The sequence below is a fragment of the Penicillium daleae genome (assembly GCF_028827525.1).
Source record: "Penicillium daleae strain IBT 16125 chromosome Unknown utg000005l_segment0_segment0, whole genome shotgun sequence".
NCBI classification, from domain to species: Eukaryota; Fungi; Ascomycota; class Eurotiomycetes; order Eurotiales; family Aspergillaceae; genus Penicillium; species Penicillium daleae.
Window position 1 is genome coordinate 3,950,343 of NW_026623153.1, and position 21,351 is coordinate 3,971,693.

Sequence of the window (21,351 nt, forward strand, 5' to 3'; positions counted from 1 at the left end):
TCCAGAGCGGCATGGTGGCACAATTTCTTCAAGGTAGTTGCTGTAGAATTCCTTACAGGGTATAGCATGATCCATATGCTTGATGCCTGAGATCACTCTGAAGCAAATAAGTGATAATCGCTTTGTCTCACCACAATGCGCATTGCATTCCTTGCATACATCAACAGCTTTTCTGCCGAGCTAATTATTGTAAAAAAAGCGAACAAAAAATGGAAAATGTTGATAGAGTCCAATACGATACGGTGTCGGGCGTGCTCCACTATTTCAAGAACCAAGATGGGACTTCAGGTCCCCAGACTGCCAGGGACTCATCCCCCGCTGGACCATACCCAATAGGTGTCTGATCATTAACCAGATCACCGTCTGCATAATGCTCAATCATATTCCCAGTGGTATCCCACCAGTAATCAAAAATCTGCGAGCCCAGAATGTGCCTGCCAATGCCCCACACAGACTTATACTTCTTGTTGGCAAGCCACTGGTGTCCAAGCTTCTGAGTGTCGAAGTCATGAACCTCGAATGAGCAATGATGCACATGCGTTGTTGCATTCGTGCTTATGAAGAAGGTATGGTGTTCTACATAATCGCTGCCACGATCAATGTGAGCGAAAAGTGCGACGTTCTTCTTCTGGCCCTCCTTTTCCACGTGGAGGAAGTCTGTCGGCACTATGTTGAAATTTTTGGTGTAGAAATCGACCAAATCGTCAAATTTTTGTGTGCAGACTCCGAAGTGCCCGAGCTGTTGTCCGGATATTAGTTAAGGTACATAATGATCCCTTCATAAATATACGTACCTTGTGCACAGCTGCAGGACCGGGTTGGAATCGCTGGAACCTTCGAATGCGAGGTTTCTCATCTTCATAATTGATAGTGAGTTTCTCCGGATATTCACCCTTCTCAGCTACCTCCTGCCCAAATATCAAGTTGACTGGGAATCCTTCGGGGTCCGTAAATGTCACCATAGAGCCGCCACCAGGAGCATCAGATAGCTCCTGGATTTTACTAGCGGTCGGAAGCTTAGCGGCCCTATTAAAAAGGCGGATTAGCTTTTTATTTAAAAAGGGGATGGTGGTTTCATACTTCTCTAGATCCTGGTATGTCTCCACAGTGAATGCGCCGCCGAGAAACTCCTTGGGCCCCTTACGAGCATAGTAGACATACTGATCATCACCATACCCTCGATACCAGGCTTGATCTTCTGTCCTTTTGGCGACCGTCATACCAAAATCTGGATATTTCACTATTAGTTCAATTCAAGAAGAGTGTAACATTTTGGGGAGTCTTAACCATACCTTCAAGAAAGGTCGTGATTTGATCTAGATCAGGATGCTGGTATCGCATATGTGCCAGCTTGACCAAACGAATTTGATTATCTTTCTTGATTCCACATCGCTCTTGCCATTGCATCACATTCTCCTGTTCGCTCCCAATAGCAACAATGTCGGGAACCGAAGCTCCATGGTTTGGTCGCACCATTGCAAATGAAAAGGTGGAATTTAGTCTTGATTCTCAGTGGATTCAGTCTTGATTATGAGTCTCGGAGAAATCTTCCTGCACGAAGCTGAGAGACTTTATGATCTTTATGATGTGTATTTGGCATTCCACAAGAGGCACCGCACTGTGGCTTCGTAAGCCTTCCCCAAACCCCACACACTTGAAGGTCCCACAAGGCAACCTGTCCCACCGGATATAGCCCCACCGAGTCGGGAAGGGGAAGGAGACCAATAAATACCATATTCTGCAAGAGCTCCTAGGGCTTCCATCGGCTGGATTTGCACCGATGTCTATCTATGATTCGTTGTCTTCGTTTTAACTTTAATCTCTCAGGGGGCGAGAATATATCGTCACAACCCAGAGTCCATGCCGTATTACATATCATGTGTGCATCTCAGGCGAACCTGGTACGAATAAGGATGAGGAATCAGCTCCCCCTCGGATGAGTTTGGATATTCGGATTTATCTGAGCTCATCCAAGGATTAATCTTACTACAGTCTAGGTAATTATATTCATGGATGTACTTTCGACTCTTTACTTGTTGAGATGAGACCACCCGATGGCCCTTCCTGGCCGCTTTCGCAGATCCTTCCGATTAGCTAGCAAGTTGCGTCCTGCAACAACAGCGAAGTCCCTTTAACTACCTGCCCGAGAATACTGCGCAGTTCTCCGTTGCCCAGCCGTTTGGCTGTATAGGCAAACAGTCTTGTTGCTCCAATTAGGTAGCCTTTGGGCTCAGCTTGTCGTCCTTAGCCTTCTTCGGCTGTCTTTGGCCTTTGGAGCGTGCGGTCTCTCTCCGGGGATAGAGTACCGCCCATCTCCTTGTCCTTCTGTGAGATAGAATCAACTTCCTCTCCTCTCTCTGCGCGCGCGCGCGCGTGTGTGTGTGTGTGTGCAAGATTCCTTCATATCAATCGGTCAGCATGCCCATCATTATTACATGTGTCCTTCTTTTTGTCTTTATTATTGTAGTAATAATTTTCATATTATTTATAGCCCTCTATCTCACTTCTTTTCTTCGGGTTATATAGCTAAAACTTAGGCAAAATGCTCTGCTCAATATCAGCCCTCTTAGTCGCCCAATGCCTTCTATCTCGTATCTTAAATTATTGTTTACCTTACATTGCATATATAACTAACTGGCATATATCATAAATTTCACTAATACTTAGAGGCTTCTGCCGCTCAATGGGAGAAGGAATGGAAAGTGGCGAAGTCCGGCAGTCACCTGCGCCAGGTCGACAACACATTGCCAGCCAAGTACACGCGACGGCTCTATGGATCTCCTACCTACAAATCAAGCTTGCCTACCAACGCACGGTGGAAGCCGTCTCACGATCCAAAGGAACCGAGGATAGGGCAAGAGGAGGAGTTGAAGGGAATTTGAATTCCAGTTTCGCTATTTGAGCGGAATTGCAGTCTTTTTACAGATAACGGTCGCCCGTGAGGGGGGAATTCGCCTTCTACCCAGCACAGACGATTCCGACCAGCTCCTGCAATCCAGGCCATTGCATCATAAGGGCGCGAGACTACGCCAGTTTCACAGCCCATAATCACGGGCTGTAATTCACCTGCAAGAATTCCTGATAACCTGCGCGATGGCCCTTGCGAAGCATACCCACACTAGTCATCTGCCGGTTATCATCCTGTTGGCCATTTGATAGGTGACGGTGGGACCGTGTTATCACACTGCGTTTCTACACGTGCCACCACCGCAGATGTACCACCTTCGCTCTTTGATTGATTCTCAAGCCTAAACCGTTACCGCCAAAGCAACCCTTGCCTTACGATCTAATTCAAACGTCATGCAGAGGGAAATAATCTGAATACTGATTGCGTTTTGCACGTTACGAGGAAAGTCCATAAGAATAACTCCCAGTGTGATCAATTTGATTGAAATTGGCAGTTATCGGGACCAAAATTACTGGACCTAGCCAATATAACAGAGATTTCTTGGGAGTGCATGTTTTCACTAGTTCAAGATTGTCTAGGACAGTCTTGAAAAGGTTTCCTGACCTTTCTCGTCCAGATTTGGTTACTGTCTTAGATTACACATATCCGTCTAGAATGCCTTGGCATTTTCGTGCGCCTCGCCATGAGCGTCTAAGCGCTCCCGGAGCAACTTTTTCCATTCCACATCCATGTCTCTAAATCCAAAAGAGGCTGAAACACTCATACCAAATAGGGAAGAAGGCAGCGTATTCCCAGTCAAGTATACCGACAACCTTTCCGTCTTAGACCATGATGTTTCCCAAATTGAGATCGCAATGAGTAAGCATATAGGGTTCGCACTTCGGTACAGTAGTTTTCGAAATCACTTATACCTCCACACTCTTACAACTTTATTCTCGGAAAATAAATCCGCCATACATGAACTCTGATTGGATCAAGTGTTTTGATTTTAATTTCAGACCGCTTCCTATAATGTTGGCTGTATTTTATAATACAATAGCCAGACCGTGACGGATGTATTCTACACGAAACCGCCATACACCCGCGACCTCTAGTGCCCCTCCTTCCTCCCCTCGTCACTCAACAACTTTCCACACTTGCGACCTCATCCCCGGAAATAAATCCGAACCCCGCTAACCTATTTTGGTTTACCGCTTCATAACTTTGGCAGAACCGTAACTAAATAGTTACCTAGTAAACAAGGGGATGCGCTGTGGCAGTCTGGTCGGAACAGACACGTCGAGGCACGGGAGATAGGCAAATCGGAAAGGGGCAAATAGATACGCCAAACACCACCAACAAGACTAGCAGGAAGGCATTCAACACCCTCCTAAGGGCGAGCGTCGCGAGACCGGCGATGCGTACTGAATGAACCAATCAGATACTGATAAAGCGACTGTTAAAAGATGTATAAACGAGGTGAATTGAATGTGTAGAAAAGACTGTCAGAAACAAGCATGCAAATTGTATATATATATCTCCTTGAAAAAAAAGAGAGAGTGTGTGTATAAGGCCTTTCGCCGCAACTCTGCGAATCAACGAATCAAACCAACCAAACGTATAAATAGACTAAACAGAAAGGCAGTGTAGCAGACAAAATCCGTCATCAGTTCCCCCACTAGTTACACTAGTTAACTAGTTAGTTAGTTAGCTAGTTAACCGTCATGGTCTTACATCAGCAGATGAGTCATCGCAATAATACCGCAATGCTCCATGGAACCGCGCAGAATCTTTGGAGAGTATGGCGATCTGGCATGTCGGCTTTGCCTGGTGGCTTTATTCATCCGACGGTACACAGGCAATATGTGCCCCTCCCGCCTGTGCTTGCCGACTTGTCGCCCCGTCATCTACGCAGAACTCTTAATACAGTAAGCCCGAGCCTGATTGTGGAAGGCTCTATGAGCATCATATGACGAATATTGTAATCACGGGAACAAGTCTCATTCCAATGCAGGGCGTTCAAACTTCGCAATCGTGAGGCCTGTCATCAGAACCAATGCTCGAAGGTTAGCAGTCTCAATCTCATTAGCCTCCTTCAAGCCATTAACAAAGACAAGGCCTTCGCGATTCATAATAGCAATGACGGGAGCCACAAGCTCAGAAACCTTGCCGTGCCGTTTGTACCAGGTCGAGCTAACCCGGCAGAGACGCGTGTTCTGGTCTAAAATAAACGGCACATCCGCCGGTGCCTCTCCATAGTTCGACTTCCAGTCGCTAAAACACTCCCATTGGAGCATCTTAGAGTATATCTTCGGGAATTCGCGATCATTCATGTGCTCGTGCACGCGCTGGAATTGATAACAGGACCCGTTATGATAATGTGACTTGTCGATTTCATCAAATCGCCAGCGTTCGCCGTTAGCTAGGGTTACCCACCCTCGATATCGGAAGCAACACCTGCAATGCAGGAAACTTGGGTAGTCAACGTCAATACCGCCGACGACGTTCTCTCTTTCGAATGGAATTGGCCTAGTGTCTTTGGCCTTTAGGCCCGCTGCATCGTCTTCGTAGCTAGTCACGACAAGGTCGTTACAGCTAAGCTTATAAGATCTCTCTAGGTTCGATGAATGTCGGTCTGACAGAGCTACATCCCCAAGACCCGGAATGGTCCTCGTGTCTTGAGTAGGGTTTGGCTTTGGTAGCGAGATACCAAAATATGGGGGACTCCATATGTTATATATCGGGGACATAGAGCCTTCCTTCCAGCAGGGACCTTGGCTTATTTGGAAACACAACTTGGGCTCGGACGAGAATAGGTACCAGCGGCCTGTGTTGATAGCCCAGGGCTCAGCACGAGTGATTTGGAACATATCCGTGCATTTTGGTTTTGATGGCTCCGGAGAAGCTTCAACATCAGCACTAGAGACGTAAAAGATTAGATGCAATGCCTAGAGTTTTGTGGGGTTTAGAGGAAGCCTGACTCGGAGGCGAGCTTATCTTCTAGTCGACTATTCATTCTTGATGAATAGTCGGATCAGATACACGAGTGGAGTGGTTGGGCTGTCACCAGGCGAAGGCACGCGGTGTGCATTCAATAGAAGTAAACATATAGTAGAAGGAGAAGCCACGGTACAAAAGACAATGTAACTTTATTAACATCAGCAGTTGAAACGCAACAGTTAAACTAGCGAGACGCTGGGGCCTCGCGTCGTCGCTGCGCCTCTATGCCAGTGGATGCGGGGGAAAAAGGTGGATCAGTCTGTGTATTTCCCGAGTCAAAGCGTTGGTGGTGTCTGAGGGGTAATCTGTTTCCGAATTTTACTGTACCTGATTGTTGCCTTGTGTGCGCCTGACGGGTATAGGTGCGCCCCACTTGTGCTAATACAGTAAGCGGCTTAAACTAACGAAGCTTCAGAGAGTGCCAATTTTGCCGAAGGTCCAATCAGCGACGAAGTCCCTGGAAGCGAGAATCCAATCTGATAAGGTGTAATCCTGACCCGTATACACGAAGTACTTGCTTATTCTGATTTCCGGGCCCTTCGATTCGTCCATGCCCATCAGCCTCCCCCTCATCTGCTTCCCGCACTTGGAGACTTGGCCAACCGCATCCTCCCACCGTCCGCCGGTGGAACTGGTTCAGTTGTTGCAGAATAACATTACACCATCGTATGTCAATACCCAACGCTGGCCCTGAACCTGAAACTCTCGTTCAACTATTCCCAATCCTCACTAGACTAGCTCCTCCTCTTGCTCCAAACTAAACCCAGTCCAGTCGGCGTCATGAGCATCCAAAGTCAAACGATCCCTCACGTGGGGCTCCCCGCAGCGCAGATTGGATTCAAGGGGAGATCTGAGGAATGCAAATCCCTAGCTTCTATCTTCACTCACACATACCACACACACACTCTCTCTCTATCTCCGACCTCGCCGACGGGAACTGCAGATTCAAACTAGTCAACTATCCCTCGTTGTCGCCGTAGCGCGCAGGGAACGAGTCCATAAGCCGTCCACTTAGAAGCAACAAGCTCAAATCAGACACCACCCACGAACCCAAAAACCAGACCCTTAAAAGCAAGCGAACGGGAGAAAGGATAACCAACATGACTCAGAGTTTGTCGATCCTTTGTTTCGGCGACTCCCTTACTGCAGGCTTCTACCATCACGGGCTGGAGTATCATCCGTATGCAAAGAAGCTCTATGAGTGCCTTCAAGCAGCGTTTCCAACGGCCGAATTCATGATCGAGGTGGATGGAGCTGCAGGAGACTTAGTCACATCTCCTCCCGGGTCATTTCTATCACGGATTCAGGGGAAATGTGTGACGAAGAAATATGACTGGGTCATCGTTCTCGGCGGGACGAAGTGGGTTTACCTTCTTATCTACTCTATACACTGCATATTTACTCACGCTGACTTCTTTACACTAGTGACCTTGGATATGGCAACAACCCTGACAAGATATATGCTGCCCTTCAAGGGTGCTGGAATGTTGTTCTTGCTACAGGCGGCAAAGTACTTGCCTTAACAGTCCCTGAGTGCGCAGCTGATTCTGCAATCCTGGACCAGAGACGGGCCGAGTTAAACTCGTATATCCTTAGTCATCAAGCAGAGCAATTGTAAGTTTTTCTAGCTTCTTAGTGCGACAGAGGGGATCTCTAAGCCTTTGATAGTTACGCGTTTGACCTGAAGAGTAAAATTCCGTATCGTTCTGCGACTCTTGTATTCCGAGACGGGATATTTGATGATGGCTTGCATCTTACACCGGCCGGATATGATCTGATGGGGAGTGTGGTAGGGGCTCATTTGATTAATCTCTAAACGCAGAAGGGGCAATGCAAAGGGGAAAGAGATGGACCTAAATTGCTGCAAGACGAGATATTATAACCAGAACGCCTATTACCCGTCAAAAAGAATCCGATCTAGTCTAAAGAATATCATAAATAGGCACTGCTTTCCTTAACTTCTTAATTCACTTTCCGATGTTCTCTATAAATCGATGCGCGATACCTATTTTTATTCCCCTGTCAATAAAGAAATTTAGATCTTGGTTCTTATGTACTTGCTCGAGGTCAAGGCCATTCTCGAGCATCACCTCGCACGTTTATCGGCATGCAGCTTTAAGGGTATCCTTATCGACTATCGACACAAGCCATTCAGTGTACTCCTCCACGGCTCTATCAGTGGGACCTGGGACCTTAAGGAGGCTCTAGGCCGTCAAAAGTCAACCGCCGCTTTGAACATTACGGTATTATTACGATGACTCATTCATCATGTAAGGCCATTACTACCACTGTTTTGCCAAACTTATAGAGCGGTAAGCTAAAGAAGGTTGGTTTATTTCGGATTCTTTTTCCGGGAAAGAAGTTACAAGAGTGTAGAGGTATAACTGATTTCGAAAACTACTGTAGGCGCTTCGTCAAGTTCTCCAAAACTTGTTGAGGGAGGTGGCGAAGGTTAAGGGCCAGAGCATCCTAGAGCTCTTGGTCAGAGTGAAACGGTCCACGGGGTCAAGATCGAAAAATAATAAGCCTGGATAGCATGGGCTTTGATCGACACACTTAACAGAGGTTGACGTGATGGATCGAAGCTGCTTTCTCACTTTCACGACTTGATCCGCGATATCTATTTTTTGGGGCTAAGACAAAGAAGTCCATGCCTCCTCGAGCGTCTGACCACCGATGCGTTCGTTCAAAATGAAGTACCCCCCATCTCGATCGACCCAGTCACGTAATGGATAACTTACACCCTGAAAAACAGACATAGGGATTTGGAAGATTTGCTCACTGGCCGAGGCCGAGGCACCGATTTCATTTACGATTCTGTTTTGAAGGCTACACTTATTAAGTCTTTTTGGGATTTCTAGACCTATTCAATATGGTGCCCCGGCGGAAAGTGCCGGTACTAAGCGCAAAATATACTAACTAATATTATCCCACCATGTCCGCTCTTTAGCTCTGATGGAATTCCAGGAAAGTGATGTCCCGATGAAAATCTTGATCTGCCACAGCAGGGTTCGAAAATGTTACAATCGATATCAATCATTCTAGTAAAGCCTAAGCCAAGTGGAAGATGTGTCACATCTTTCTGGAAGCCTCTATTCCAAGCATGTATGTTCTATCTGGCCTTAATTCCGTCTTGAATCGTCACATGAAGTGCAATATGTGATTGCCGGATATCAGACCTCTTGTATGTAGATAAGGCCATCATCATCGATAGGTAGCACAAAGCAACGCACGTATGTACATTGATGCTTAGACAATAGGAAAATTCCTATCACGGTTCAACTCCCGGTCTCCAATACTATTTCAACGATGTTTAATTGGTTAGATATTTATGAGCACCTTATACGCCCAGAAAATTCCAGTTATCGCACTTGATCGTGGGAGCCAATCACCACGATCGCAATTATCAACCATTATCACGGCGGCCCCTTGCGGCCGCCTGAATCTGCATTAATCTACATTAAGATATGCGAACGCCTCGTGAGAAATGAGCCTGGCTGCGTCAGCGCTTATCATGGTTAAGTGCCTCACGGGTTCGCCGCGGGGACCTCCGACAGCCTCCTGCTGTCCAGTTTGGCACATCAATGGTTGACTGCTCTCCGAAAAATATAATATTTGCAGTCAATCATGGAGATCTCCGACGCAGAATCCTCCTTCTAAATTTTCGTGATAACCAGCTGATATGGTATGCAGCATATATTCCGAGCCACCAATTTTTGGACGGCAATATTATGGCTGGCTTTCATTTGCCATTCATTAATGCCTCTGGGTACCTACTATATCGAGATAATGTCTATTTTGAGCAGAAGATCATCTACTCATGATGCAGGTCCACAGCTTCTCAAGGATGTCTGGGCTCTCACAGCCACCGCCATTCTGATTGTGGTTTTGAGGATCATTGCGAAATTGAGGATTGGGAAATTCGGGCCGGATGATCTCTTAATGGGGTTCGCACTGGTTAGCAAGCCTTTTCTTTCTACTTTAAGCTAAAATCCACAGTGTGAAAAACGCGATTGAACATTATTGCTTCCATTCCGCTTCCTCTTAACTTTTTTTTTCCCGTTCTCTATTGACTATGGTGGATCATAGTGCTTAGCCACCGTCGGATCAGTCATGTTAACCATAGGGATCAAACGTGGATTTGGCCGAAATGAAGACGACCTTGACACCAACAGCATATCAAAGGTCGTCATATTTGACTATCTGACACAGACATTTGGGCTTGCAGGTGGAGCCTTAGGACGAGTTTCCTTCATTGTCTTCATCATTGGGCTACTTGCGTCCAGAAAATGGCACCGAGTGGTCTTTTGGGTCTTGATCGGTCTTCAGGTGGTAGTAAACTCAATGTTTATAGTCATCCTGTTCGTCCAATGCCCAGGACATGGGTCGGCTATTTGGGACCATGATAAACCAAAGTGTTGGAACACTCTAGTGCAGGCTTACTATGGATATTTCCAAGGAGGTAAGAGATACCCCACGATTCGATTAGGATATAGGACTCCTCTGAATGATGTATGAAATAGCGTTCAACGCAACAACTGACCTTTACCTTGCTGTCTTCCCAACCGCCATATTATGGAGGTTGAACCTGAAGCTGAGAGTCAAATTGGGACTGGTGGCGTTGTTGGGACTAGGGATTTTGTGAGTGATAGCGGCTCATACACTGTTTACATTTCACTAATAGAAGCTCTTTATCAGTGCGATGGTCGCTGCTATAATAAAAACGGTAGAGACACGTGTCCTCGCGTCTTACGTCATAGACACGACGAATGCAACAGTCAACTACGATCGCTGGCTATATGTTGAGACACATTTGGTGATAATAACAGCCTCGATACCATGCATTCGATCTTTCCTGAGTCCGATGAACGGGCAAACATACACAAGTAAAGACACGCATGAGCTGGGCTCACCCTACGTGGTCAGCTCCAGTGTATACACGAGAAAGACCAAGAAGCGTGAGCTTTCCTTGGATAGGAAACAAATACTTAATGCCTCTGGAGGCAATCTGAGCAGCGAAGATATTTGCCACAGTGATAATCATGATGACATACATGACTCAGGTGTTCGAGCGAATCTGCCATGATCTGTGTTTAGGAAACTGTCAATTTATTCTGTTGGAAGGTTGAGGAGCTGTCCATAAATACAAACTTAGAAGCTCAGGTGTGGATATTGCTGGTGATATTTGAATCGATTGCAACGTTTGCTGTCCTTTTTTTAGCAGAAACCAGCCGCTCTGCTATTTTTATTAACTCCCACTCCTTTCTACTGTCAAATTTTCCACAGAGTCTGTTATTTTCCTCTAAGTGCCAGAAGGCCGTCTGCGCTGACGCTTTTTGCTTTACTGGATAGCCACAAAGCTTGTGATTTATCCCGAGTACCGCTACTGTGTCCCAGACAGATCGGATATGCTCAAGCACTGTTGGCCATGCGTTTTGGATATTACAAATAACTTGGAGCTGTGCATAACGAAATGCAGAGGATACACTGCTTCCAAGCAGGCTATTTCATTAGGGTAAAATGATGCGAGGCATGACCTGGAGGCTGGGATACCTTTGGCAGATTTACGACTCGATCGCGAAACAATATCTGTAACGGGTCAGACCCGCTTCCCACTACATGGCCCTGCCATATAGCCTTTCCCCCACACGCTCCCGTTCTGCTACCGCCTTGCACGTTACTCCCATTGTTGTTCCGCTTGTTCCACTCCTTCTCTTCTCCAAGCTTTTTGTAAACAGCATGTTGGCCTAGTCAGTATTGAATCAATTGGCTTCAGCCCTACACAATATCTAACTTTTTTTAGAATAGACTTTTGCATACGGATAGTAGCAATTAATTGAATAAGGTTTTTAGAGTCTCAGCTACATATATTATCCCGTTGTTGTTATGGTGCGCGAAAGTTGGAACCATTTTGTAGATTTGACCTCGCGGAACATGGATCGGGTGGGGCGGTCGAGATGTTCGACCAATGATATTTTTCTGACACGGTATTTGGCCAATCATGAATTTTGATTCTTTTTCCGATATGGGCCTTCTCACGAGAATCGAGATATGGCCGCCTCTTTGGCCAGTTGATCTGCTGCGTCGTTCCCAGGCGAACGAGCCTCAACAGCAGCCGATACAGTAGGCCTCCACTAATTCTCACCATAGCTCTGTCATTACAGAAGGCCTAGAACTATAATAGCCAGTTCGCTCATTATTCACGATGGTTACGACGTTCAACAAAGCATGTCGCTTCCCCCGCAATTTTCTATTCCCGCAACAGAGGGTCACGAACTGAGAGGGACGCCAAAACTCGCGGATCCCCTTCCCCCCGGATTTTTTCTAGGGCCGCTACGCTACGACTGCTTCTTCTTAAGGCTTCTCTTCCCCTCCGCGCTCAGTCGGACCTTCCTCGATCCCTGTCACTGATAAGACCGACGGCACCTTCCACTCCTTCACGGGAACCTCCGCCCAATCTTATACCCCTATCGCGATAAACCCCAGGCTTGTTTGCAGCGATAGCTGACCACTAACCTCTATATAGCGCCTCCGATAGGGTGAAGTGGTCCTATCAGCCACATCAGACACATCTGTCACGCACCAAAGGGGCAACCCCAGGAGCACAGAGACCCACTCCGGGTGCGCAATGCTGTGCAGAACAGCAACCAGAAGTGTAATCGAATCGTGAAATGCATTGCTTTGGGAGCTCTGGCTAAAAGCTTATCTCCCCCACTTAGAACTCAGCTAATGCCCGTTCTCTCTGATTAGCCACCACGGCGCTCCACGCACGATAGGACGCAATCCGCTCGGGTTGACGGGGCTAACGCTTTCGAGGTCCTTCGCTGTATGTAGTCCTGATGTAGTCGTGCTCTGTAGTTCGAAGAATCTCGTCCCGAATCCCGAGTGCCGAGTCCTGGCTTTAGTCGTAGTCGTGGTCGACTTCATGCGATACTCTTGCTCATGATAACCGGCCGGGGCCGATCGAGGGCGGGATCTTGTCGCCTCCCTAGCTAGCCCTTGTCCACATGGATTGATTCGCGACGTGCTTTAGAGTATGGGTTTTTCTTTTTGGTTATACTAAAAGCCTTTCTTTCTTTCTTTTTTTTTTTTTTTTTAATTTTGCACAACCATCGCACAGCACATATCCCATCGCGAGTATAATACGCGGGTAGTTTCCCCAGGTCTTGGCTGATCCAGACATCATCCACATTCCCAATTCTCCACAGCACACACCATGGACGGCCCCGACCAGATCGGACCTGATCACCGGCCGAAACAAACAATCGGCGACAAAGTTTACCGCCTCGTGAGGAGGTTCACCACCAGGTAATGCGCCGGCGACCGCGATCTTGCCAACGAGCTCTTTATATTGACGTGTCTGTTTGTCGACAGGGAGAGCCTCATCGGGGACTATGACTATGCCTACCTATTTACCCCGCGGCTGCCGTTCACCAAAGCGACCCGCAAATCGGCCCCGTTCTTCGGGCTAGAGGATCGAGTGCCAGTCCTCCTCGCCCTAATCCTCGGATTGCAGCATGCACTTGCGATGTTGGCGGGTGGTGAGTCTTTGCGCATAGATAATAGGACGGCGTACCCCGAGGATGGAGAATTTCTGAACACGTTCAATTGGTAGTGATTTCCCCGCCTATCCTGCTAGGCGGCTCCTCTGGCGTCAACCTCGATAACGAGCTTTACCAGTATCTCGTGTCGACCTCGTTAATTGTGTCAGGCCTGCTCAGTACGTTGCAGATGCTGCGCTTGCATATCTACGGCACGAAGTACTATATTGGAACCGGGCTGCTGTCGGTCGTGGGTATGTACCTCCCCGCTCCCAAGCACGGACCGTTAGTGTCTTTGAACTAATCGTTGTCGTTGCTGTATAGGTACCTCTTTCTCCACTATTACCGTGGGCACCGGCGCCTTTTCGCAGATGTACAAGTCGGGCTACTGCCCCGTCGACGCAGAGGGAAACCGACTCCCCTGCCCGCAAGGATACGGCGCCCTGCTCGCCACCTCCTGCTTGTGCTCCTTGCTAGAAATCGGGCTCTTATTCATGAACAGCCGCATCATTGCCCGCGTCTTCCCTCCCCTCGTCACCGGCCCGACGGTTCTCCTTATCGGGGCCTCTCTCATCAAGTCCGGCATGCAGAACTGGGGCGGTGGTACCTCGTGTGTGCCGGCCTCGTCAACCGCGACACGACCTATGTGCCCCAGTGACAGCGCCCCGCATGCGTTACCTTGGGGCAGCCCCGAGTTCATCGGGCTCGGCTTCCTGGTATTTGTGACTATCATTTTGTGCGAACGGTTTGGTCCACCTATCCTGAAGAGCTGCTCCGTGGTGGTAGGTCTGCTAGTCGGATCGATTGTCGCGGCTGCCTGTAATTACTTTGAAGACTCAGGCATTACGGCCGCTCCCGTGGCGTCCTTTGCCTGGGTGCATACGTTCCCGCTGAAGATCTACCCGCCACTGATCCTGCCCCTGATGGCCCTCTTCATCGTCACTATGATGGAGTCCATTGGAGACATCACCGCTACCTGCGACGTGTCTAAGCTGGAGGTAACGGGCGCCACCTTCGACTCGCGCATCCAGGGCGGCGTTCTAGGCAACGGACTGACCTGCCTGCTGGCTGGGCTGATGACTATCAGCCCGATGTCGGTCTTCGCGCAGAACAACGGCGTTATCGCGCTGACCAAGTGCGCCAACCGCACCGCTGGCTACTGCTGCTGCTTCTTCCTAGTCATCATGGGTATCTTCTCCAAGTTCGCCGCGGCGCTGGTTGCCATCCCCAGCGCTGTGCTGGGCGGCATGACCACCTTCCTGTTCAGCAGCGTGGCCATCTCCGGCATCCGTATCATCTCCACTATCGACTTCAACCGCCGCAATCGCTTCATCCTGACTGCCAGCTTTTCTCTAGGCATGGGCATTACCCTGATCCCGGACTGGTGGTCGTATTTCTTCTCTTACAGCGGCGACAACCACGCCCTGGAGGGTCTGCTGGACGCCGTAGATCTTGTCATGGAGAACGGTTTCGCTGTTTGCGCTATCTTCGGCGTCTTCTTGAACCTGGTCCTGCCCGAGGAGCCGGATGATGTTGCGCCGGTGTGGGCTGCGAATTCAAATGCGTCGGACGATGACCGTACAGTGACTGAGATGACCTCTGTGCAGGGCGAGACGAAGATGTAGCCGGTGCGGATGTGATTTTTCTTGTCTTGACCTTGACCTTGCACTGCTGCACTTCATAGGATACTTTAGGGTCTCTGTTTGATTTGGGTTGGCGTTGTTTGTATTTGTATATGCTCTATGTCCTGATAATCTGGATTTCTTATGCCTAATCGATGTTATTGTCTCTTCGCTGGATATTGCCATATGTGGTTGTATTAGTATCAGTGGTGGTAGTAACAGTAGCTGTGGTAGAGTTCATCGTATGCATAAGCATTACAGGTGGTAGTGCGAATGGCCGGGGCAGTCATGTCATAGCATCAGTCATGGTATCAGTCGTGGGATCAGTCGTGGTATCAGTTGTGATCTTGGCCATGTATTACCCTGGATCTATAGGGTAGGGAATAAAATCAGTCGTGGCATCCGATAGCATTTTGACGCGGTGTGCTTCCAAACTCCCACAAAACGCCCTTTTCACGTGACTTACGGGTGAGGTTCGGTCCGGTGAGGGGTTTGCCGACACTCATGCGCCACCAGACTAGTGGCTTGCCAGGAAGTGTCTCACTGGTCCTTAGATTGGGGTCACTGTTCTCTGGCTGTTGCCCCTAGTCCCGGCTGGCTCACAGTCCCTGGGCCTGATATCCGTCAACTGGCGACCTGGTTAGATCACCGAGCCAAGTAGCCAGATGTCATCACGCTCGGGCGAATTGAACGAATATGCAAGGAGGATAAGAAAAGATAAGATGAGGAAAGATGGCGTCGAGACATGGAGTGGTAACTTACCACATAAACAAGGGTTATACTGAGTACTGTAACCCACTTTCCTTTGTGTCTTGGATAGTAATTTCGTATCCTTGGCATTACGGTTGTCGTCATACGTGTACATATCAGAGCCAGCTATGGGGTATTTCAACCTGCCCCATGATATTCGTTCTTTCTTCAATCAATCAACCTTTGCATCCAAGATTGGTTCCGCTTGAGCCTACCCTCTATCTCATTCGCCTACAGGGATTACTAGCCTATACTGTCTCAGCTTGCTCCGACAACAGAAGCTAGGAGATGACTTCTCGTATGTACGGAGTCTGTACGTACAGGATGTATACACTGTAGTCCTTCAATTACAATCGTATTTCTGCCAAAATTGCAGAGTGATGAACTAAAATGGATTAGCTCTGGCTGGATTTAATTTCGGGGAAAAGAGTCATGAGAGCCTTACAATGAACTCTTTGGGAAGAGGCATTGTCCTCTCTGAGTAGGAGGACGAAGCTGGCTTTGATCAGCGAGATGGGTACCTGAGGATTAACCGGTACCGCTGCCAGATGGCTAGTTACCGTTACCAGAAGAGGTAACTAGTTAGGCTAGTGTGCTGACAAAATAGACGTGGGGGCCATGGAAATATGTCCCGCGAAGATAGGACCCTCCGTCTCCCATTATTGTTCTCCATCTCCCTATCGATAGCGTGAAGCGCTTTCGGATGTGCGGACGTAAGGTGAAAGCCTAGTCCACTTCGTTCATCATGGACGAGTCAAGCGGAGTCCGTTTGCCGAAGGCTTGTAGGACATGTGCTAAGGCCAAAGTTCGCTGTGAGCCCCAAAGTGGAGGTGGTCCCTGTAAGCGGCAAGTATCTGGGATTACTTGCATGAGAGAACTTCAAGCTAAGGGCTTCCAGATGTCGTCGTCTCAATAAAGACTGTGGGGATCAGGCCCCTGGAGCTCATCGGCGGCAAAAGACCAAACCTGCAAGCGCGTAGGTTGCCTATACTCTGGCAGCTCCAGTACTTCGCTGATTAAACAGTGAGGTTTCAGCATTGGAAGCCAAATTAGACCGGATGGTCGCTTTACTCGCCGCTTCTGAGCGACTTCCTGGGAATCTCCAGTCAGATGTCGGCCTGTCACCTGGGTGCTCATCCGCCACGGTCAGAAGCATCGATGCACCTCCGCCAGGAGATGCAGAAGGGCAGACGCTGTTAGAGGCGTATACCAACTTGATGATTCCAATGTTCCCTTTCGTTCCAACACCATCTCGCATGACCGCTGAAGAGCTCCGTCGAGAGAGGCCGTTTCTTTATCTAAATATCTCAATGATCGCCAGTCCGAATTCTGCACGCCAACGAGAGCTTTCAAATGCCGTCAAAGAATACTTAGCCGATCGAATCATTATGAATGGACATCGGAGCCTGGATCTTCTTCAAGGTCTACTCGTCCATCTGGCTTGGTTCATTTCCGTCACACGTGTGCCTCGGGCGAACCTTGCTGATACTATTGACGGCCCTCCATCCAATTCAAATACAGCCCCAAAGCAACCTACTCAAGGGACTGCTCAATTAGACGCGTTTTTACATCTTGCAATGGCACAAGCCATCAGTTTGGGTCTGCATCTGGATCCATGCAGCCCGAGGACAATGAATCAACCTATCGCCTACCTAAGTCAGGTAGACCTCCACCGAGATAGAAATCCACCTCGCACGATAGAGGAGCGTCGGACCTTCTTGGGCTGCTACTATGCTATGATGATGTACGAACTGGTGTTTTATAAATCTCTGCTTGATACTAATGATAGCTAAAGGTTATCGGTCTGCGCCAAAGATATGGAATCATTCCGTTTTACAAAATACACAGAAGAATGCTGCAAGATATTAGAAGAGTCACCCGAGCTCCCTACAGACACGTATGCGGTCTCACTTGTGAGAACCATGCATCTTGCGGAGACCATAAACCAGACGATGACTGTGCGTGATGTCTCTTCTTCGTTTGCTTCGGCTCCGCTTGGTATGAGCTTGCGATGGCATCAAGCTGAGCTCCAAAAGTTGAGGGCGTCTTTGGTATGTGAACAGCCACACGCAGGTATGTATCAAAACTAGTGGGCAAGATGTTAGTGAACTAAGTGCTAACCTCTCTGAATATCGATAAAGCTATATTATCCTTCCACTACGATACACTCGAGATGTTGCTCTATCGCAGCTCTCTCAATACCGAAATTTCAGACAACGAATACGGTAACTATCCTGTAACACGGCTAGATCTTCTCTATCGCTGTCTGGAAGCCACGAAGTCATTTTTCTACAATTTGTATACACTTCCGGCCGTGTATTTCCGCTTTCTCCCCTTCACGATATCCAGTCAATTTGGTCAAGCAGTTGTCACACTGTCGCAATTGACTCTATACCAAAGCGAGAACGGAGCTTGGGATAGTGCTTACGTCAAAAACACTATCGACTTTAATCAGACTGTCGATGTACTGGGACAGAAGCTAGATGAAGCCCGGGCGATGATCCAACAAACAGGCGGGCAGGATGTGGCGTCACCTTCTGGGCCGCCAGAGATTTTCAAGAGGCTTGATGCCCGAATGAAGATGATGAAGAATATGCATCGACGCAGGCAAGAAGTTCAGTCGAAGACGTTGCAGTCGCAGACCGTTGAAGAAGGAGATGATATGAATTTCATATTCAATTTACCGCCAGACTTTTTTATTACTGACGCCGATTTCTATGACTTCGCAGGGTCTTTTGCTCCTTCCACTGTTATGTGAAAGATGCGCTGCTGGGTGATGCTGTGCTCATAACCCATGCCCACAGAGACGGGATTCCGCTCCAAGGCACCTTCTGGAAGTTCTGCGGGTGTAATAACCCCGAAGACAACAACATCAGATTTCAATGGGAAGCCGTCTCCGAAGAGATCTCATTTATGAACCCGGAGATTCTCGAAGACCTGCTGTACGTCAAAGTGGTGGGAGCAGAGATGTAGTTTTTCGGCGCTGGGGACAGACCAGTATTTAGATGATTGCATTAAGATTTCTTTTTCTATGCAAGAATGCCAAAGCTATTTCTGGATCCAAAAGTACTAGGAATATACGTATTTCCATACAAGGTCTTCATATTACAGGGCAACGGCGCCCACCGCAGCAGCGACGATAACCATGACACCAGCCAGGTTAGTCGCGGCAAATCCACTAGCCCCACCAGTATGAACAGCGGCCGAAGCAGAAGTAGTTGAGTTTCCAGAGGTGGTAGAGTTTCCGATCTTCGAGGCAGACGAACTAGTCGTGGTCAAAGAGACAACGGGCGAGCTAGTGGGTGCAGCGGTGACCATGCTGCCACCACTCTCAGTCTGAGTGGTGGACTTTTCACTAGACTCGCCAGTCAAGGTCGGCTTGGCGGAGGAGGTGGTCTGCGCGACGGTGGTGGTACTAGCGGCCAATTTGCCGTTAGGACCCCAACCGGGCATGTAGCTGGGAGTCAAAGTCGCGGTGCCGGAGTAGAGAGGGCAACCGGGCTGGGTGGTCTTGGGAGGAGCACGACCGCCACCGCAGTCAACAAAGTCGCAGATCTCGCCAGTGTCGGGAACCCACCAAATCATACTGGCTTCGTGCCATTGATCCGTGGTTTGCGACGAGATGCAGCCACTGATGTCGGTGCGGGCAGTCGCGAGGCTGGCAAGCCCGAGAATGACAGGGAGGGCAAAGGTCTTCATTTTTGCGAGTACTATGGAACGAATGAATATTGCTGAACGCAGTAAAGAGTGGTCCCGATGGTGGGGTTAAACGAGTGACGGCGAAGAAAAAATGAAGACTGCGCGACGAGAGGCAGTGCCAAAATGGCGCGTCGGCTCTGTCTTATATCTCATTCTTCTTCGCCCTTCGGCGTTTGGATCTGGATTGGACCTAGTACAGAACTCTCCAGCAAAGCCTTACTGGTCACACTCTTGCTTTCGGCCAATCTCGTCTCCCCCAAAGCGCTCAAAGAGGGACTGGAGTCCCTGCCAAGGAGCCAGTGGCGGCGATTACCGACGCCCAATTGGATTTCCGAGCTCAAGGTGGGGGGCCCTAAGCCGCTATAAGTCCCTCGTGAGCCTCAAAAGGGTCAAGGGTCCTGTTTTGGGGGTAAGCTTTTGACCCTGAATAGGGGCATCCGGCGTCTTCCATTGGCCTAGCTGATTGTTGTAATTTGGAGGCTCATCAGTTTTCAAAGTTCAAGGAGAAGAGGCTTTGCCAATTTGCCCCTTCCAGGGGTGATGCCGAACCTCCGATCGGGGGGCTATTTTTAGCGCCAGTTTGAATTAGCGGGGGAAGTGTGACCATGGGAGATCGATCGAGCGTAATATGGCGATCATTTCAGTACTTTGAGCCTGTCAATCAAGGCTTGTTTGTTATCTGCCTTGCTGCCTTAGGGTGCTTATTATGAGTGTGTCTTAGATGATCGACGACGTCTACGGATATCGGCGCATTTGGTTTCAAAGGAATGACTATTCACTCGTTGACTGCTCAAATGCTCAAACATCGTATGAAAGATCTGACCCCATGCATGGGAGGAGTGAAGAAGAGGAAAAGAACTATATACCACCCTCAAGTGCGCTGAGCACGGGCAATGAAGACGGTCTTACGGTGAGTCTTATCTCCTTTCTTGAAAATCAACTGATCAGGGATCAGCTCATAATCAAACCCAGTACTTAATCCAGCATCCTTGAACAGCTTCTCCATATCGTCCCGCGAGAATCCATGCGTTTTGACGGTGTGGGCCGCATCGCCAAAGTCGTGTCCTTGCTTCTTAGCATGGTCATGGCCGTGATCGTGACCCTCACCGTGTCGATGATCGTGGCCAGAGCTGGGGATCAAGTCGATGATCATGAACGAACCACCCTTCTTCAACCGGGTTGCTAGCCGTTGCAGCGCGATATCGGGATGCTCGAAGTGGTGCAAAGCCAAGCTAACGGCTACCATGTCAAAATCGGTGTATTCAGGTCCAGAGAATTCTTCGGGAGCAGGCTCGGCGAGGAGGTCGGCCTTGTAGCCGATCATTTTGTCACTGAGTCCAACTGTGCTGGCATTGCGGTTGAATTCGGCCACCATTTGCTCAGAGACATCAATGCCGATGACTTTGGTCAAAAATGGTGCTAGCGTCTTTCAATCAATATCAGTATCCAATTCTAGTATAGCGGTAGACTCATGGGGTTTGCTTACCATCGAGATGACGCCAGGGCCACAAGCATATTCAAGCAGCTTGACTTCCTGACCCTTTCCGGCTCCACTGTCTGTCCAACGATCACTAAGCCAAAGTCGGTGCTTGAGCGTCTGTTCAGCGAGGATTTTCATGGAGTCAGCAAATTTGCTTTGGTATGTCGATGCCATTTGACTATCCAAAGCCTGAATTAGTTCACTGTTTTTAGAGATCCTGTGGGGTCCGATCAAGGGGCTCTTACTCGAAGTATGCTCGATTTGCCTCTGTAAATTCAGTCATTTTTGCCAAAATGTGATTTCCACTATGTTTGATACGGGTGGATTGTCTTTTTTTAATGAGATGTAAAAGTCCTGAATCAAGTTGATGTG

The 21,351-nt window shown here is 48.5% G+C and overlaps 9 protein-coding genes across 9 annotated transcripts; 4 read left to right on the forward strand and 5 right to left on the reverse strand.

Moving 5' to 3' along the window:
• Positions 1 to 259: 259 nt before the first annotated feature.
• N7458_005605 (trihydroxytoluene oxygenase) lies at positions 260 to 1,220 on the reverse strand (the record flags this gene model as incomplete). Its single annotated transcript, XM_056908987.1, has 2 exons — positions 260 to 739; positions 795 to 1,220. 2 exons carry the CDS (start codon positions 1,218 to 1,220, stop codon positions 260 to 262), a joined length of 906 nt encoding a protein of 301 aa, XP_056767605.1.
• A 3,667-nt stretch (positions 1,221 to 4,887) lies between these two features.
• On the reverse strand, positions 4,888 to 5,903 carry N7458_005606 (uncharacterized protein; the record flags this gene model as incomplete). Its single annotated transcript, XM_056908988.1, has 2 exons — positions 4,888 to 5,806; positions 5,869 to 5,903. The coding sequence occupies 2 exons, from the start codon at positions 5,901 to 5,903 to the stop codon at positions 4,888 to 4,890; spliced, it is 954 nt and encodes a 317-aa protein (XP_056767606.1).
• Positions 5,904 to 6,987: 1,084 nt separating this feature from the next.
• Positions 6,988 to 7,703, forward strand: N7458_005607 (SGNH/GDSL hydrolase family protein; the record flags this gene model as incomplete). The annotated part of the gene is made up of 3 exons (XM_056908989.1): positions 6,988 to 7,247; positions 7,313 to 7,501; positions 7,556 to 7,703. 3 exons carry the CDS (start codon positions 6,988 to 6,990, stop codon positions 7,701 to 7,703), a joined length of 597 nt encoding a protein of 198 aa, XP_056767607.1.
• A 283-nt stretch (positions 7,704 to 7,986) lies between these two features.
• Positions 7,987 to 8,646, reverse strand: N7458_005608 (uncharacterized protein; the record flags this gene model as incomplete). The annotated part of the gene is made up of 3 exons (XM_056908990.1): positions 7,987 to 8,072; positions 8,382 to 8,507; positions 8,559 to 8,646. 3 exons carry the CDS (start codon positions 8,644 to 8,646, stop codon positions 7,987 to 7,989), a joined length of 300 nt encoding a protein of 99 aa, XP_056767608.1.
• Positions 8,647 to 9,676: 1,030 nt separating this feature from the next.
• N7458_005609 (uncharacterized protein) lies at positions 9,677 to 10,973 on the forward strand (the record flags this gene model as incomplete). The annotated part of the gene is made up of 4 exons (XM_056908991.1): positions 9,677 to 9,844; positions 9,977 to 10,349; positions 10,411 to 10,528; positions 10,586 to 10,973. 4 exons carry the CDS (start codon positions 9,677 to 9,679, stop codon positions 10,971 to 10,973), a joined length of 1,047 nt encoding a protein of 348 aa, XP_056767609.1.
• A 2,130-nt stretch (positions 10,974 to 13,103) lies between these two features.
• Positions 13,104 to 15,053, forward strand: N7458_005610 (nucleobase:cation symporter-2 family protein; the record flags this gene model as incomplete). Its single annotated transcript, XM_056908992.1, has 4 exons — positions 13,104 to 13,195; positions 13,262 to 13,428; positions 13,503 to 13,682; positions 13,753 to 15,053. 4 exons carry the CDS (start codon positions 13,104 to 13,106, stop codon positions 15,051 to 15,053), a joined length of 1,740 nt encoding a protein of 579 aa, XP_056767610.1.
• Positions 15,054 to 16,545: 1,492 nt separating this feature from the next.
• N7458_005611 (fungal specific transcription factor domain-containing protein) lies at positions 16,546 to 18,773 on the forward strand (the record flags this gene model as incomplete). Its single annotated transcript, XM_056908993.1, has 6 exons — positions 16,546 to 16,639; positions 16,699 to 16,804; positions 16,825 to 17,544; positions 17,596 to 17,873; positions 17,942 to 18,554; positions 18,605 to 18,773. 6 exons carry the CDS (start codon positions 16,546 to 16,548, stop codon positions 18,771 to 18,773), a joined length of 1,980 nt encoding a protein of 659 aa, XP_056767611.1.
• Positions 18,774 to 18,905: 132 nt separating this feature from the next.
• Positions 18,906 to 19,499, reverse strand: N7458_005612 (putative cell surface protein; the record flags this gene model as incomplete). Its single annotated transcript, XM_056908994.1, has 1 exon — positions 18,906 to 19,499. One exon carries the CDS (start codon positions 19,497 to 19,499, stop codon positions 18,906 to 18,908), a length of 594 nt encoding a protein of 197 aa, XP_056767612.1.
• Positions 19,500 to 20,370: 871 nt separating this feature from the next.
• On the reverse strand, positions 20,371 to 21,153 carry N7458_005613 (class I SAM-dependent methyltransferase; the record flags this gene model as incomplete). The annotated part of the gene is made up of 2 exons (XM_056908995.1): positions 20,371 to 20,925; positions 20,986 to 21,153. The coding sequence occupies 2 exons, from the start codon at positions 21,151 to 21,153 to the stop codon at positions 20,371 to 20,373; spliced, it is 723 nt and encodes a 240-aa protein (XP_056767613.1).
• Positions 21,154 to 21,351: the final 198 nt, after the last annotated feature.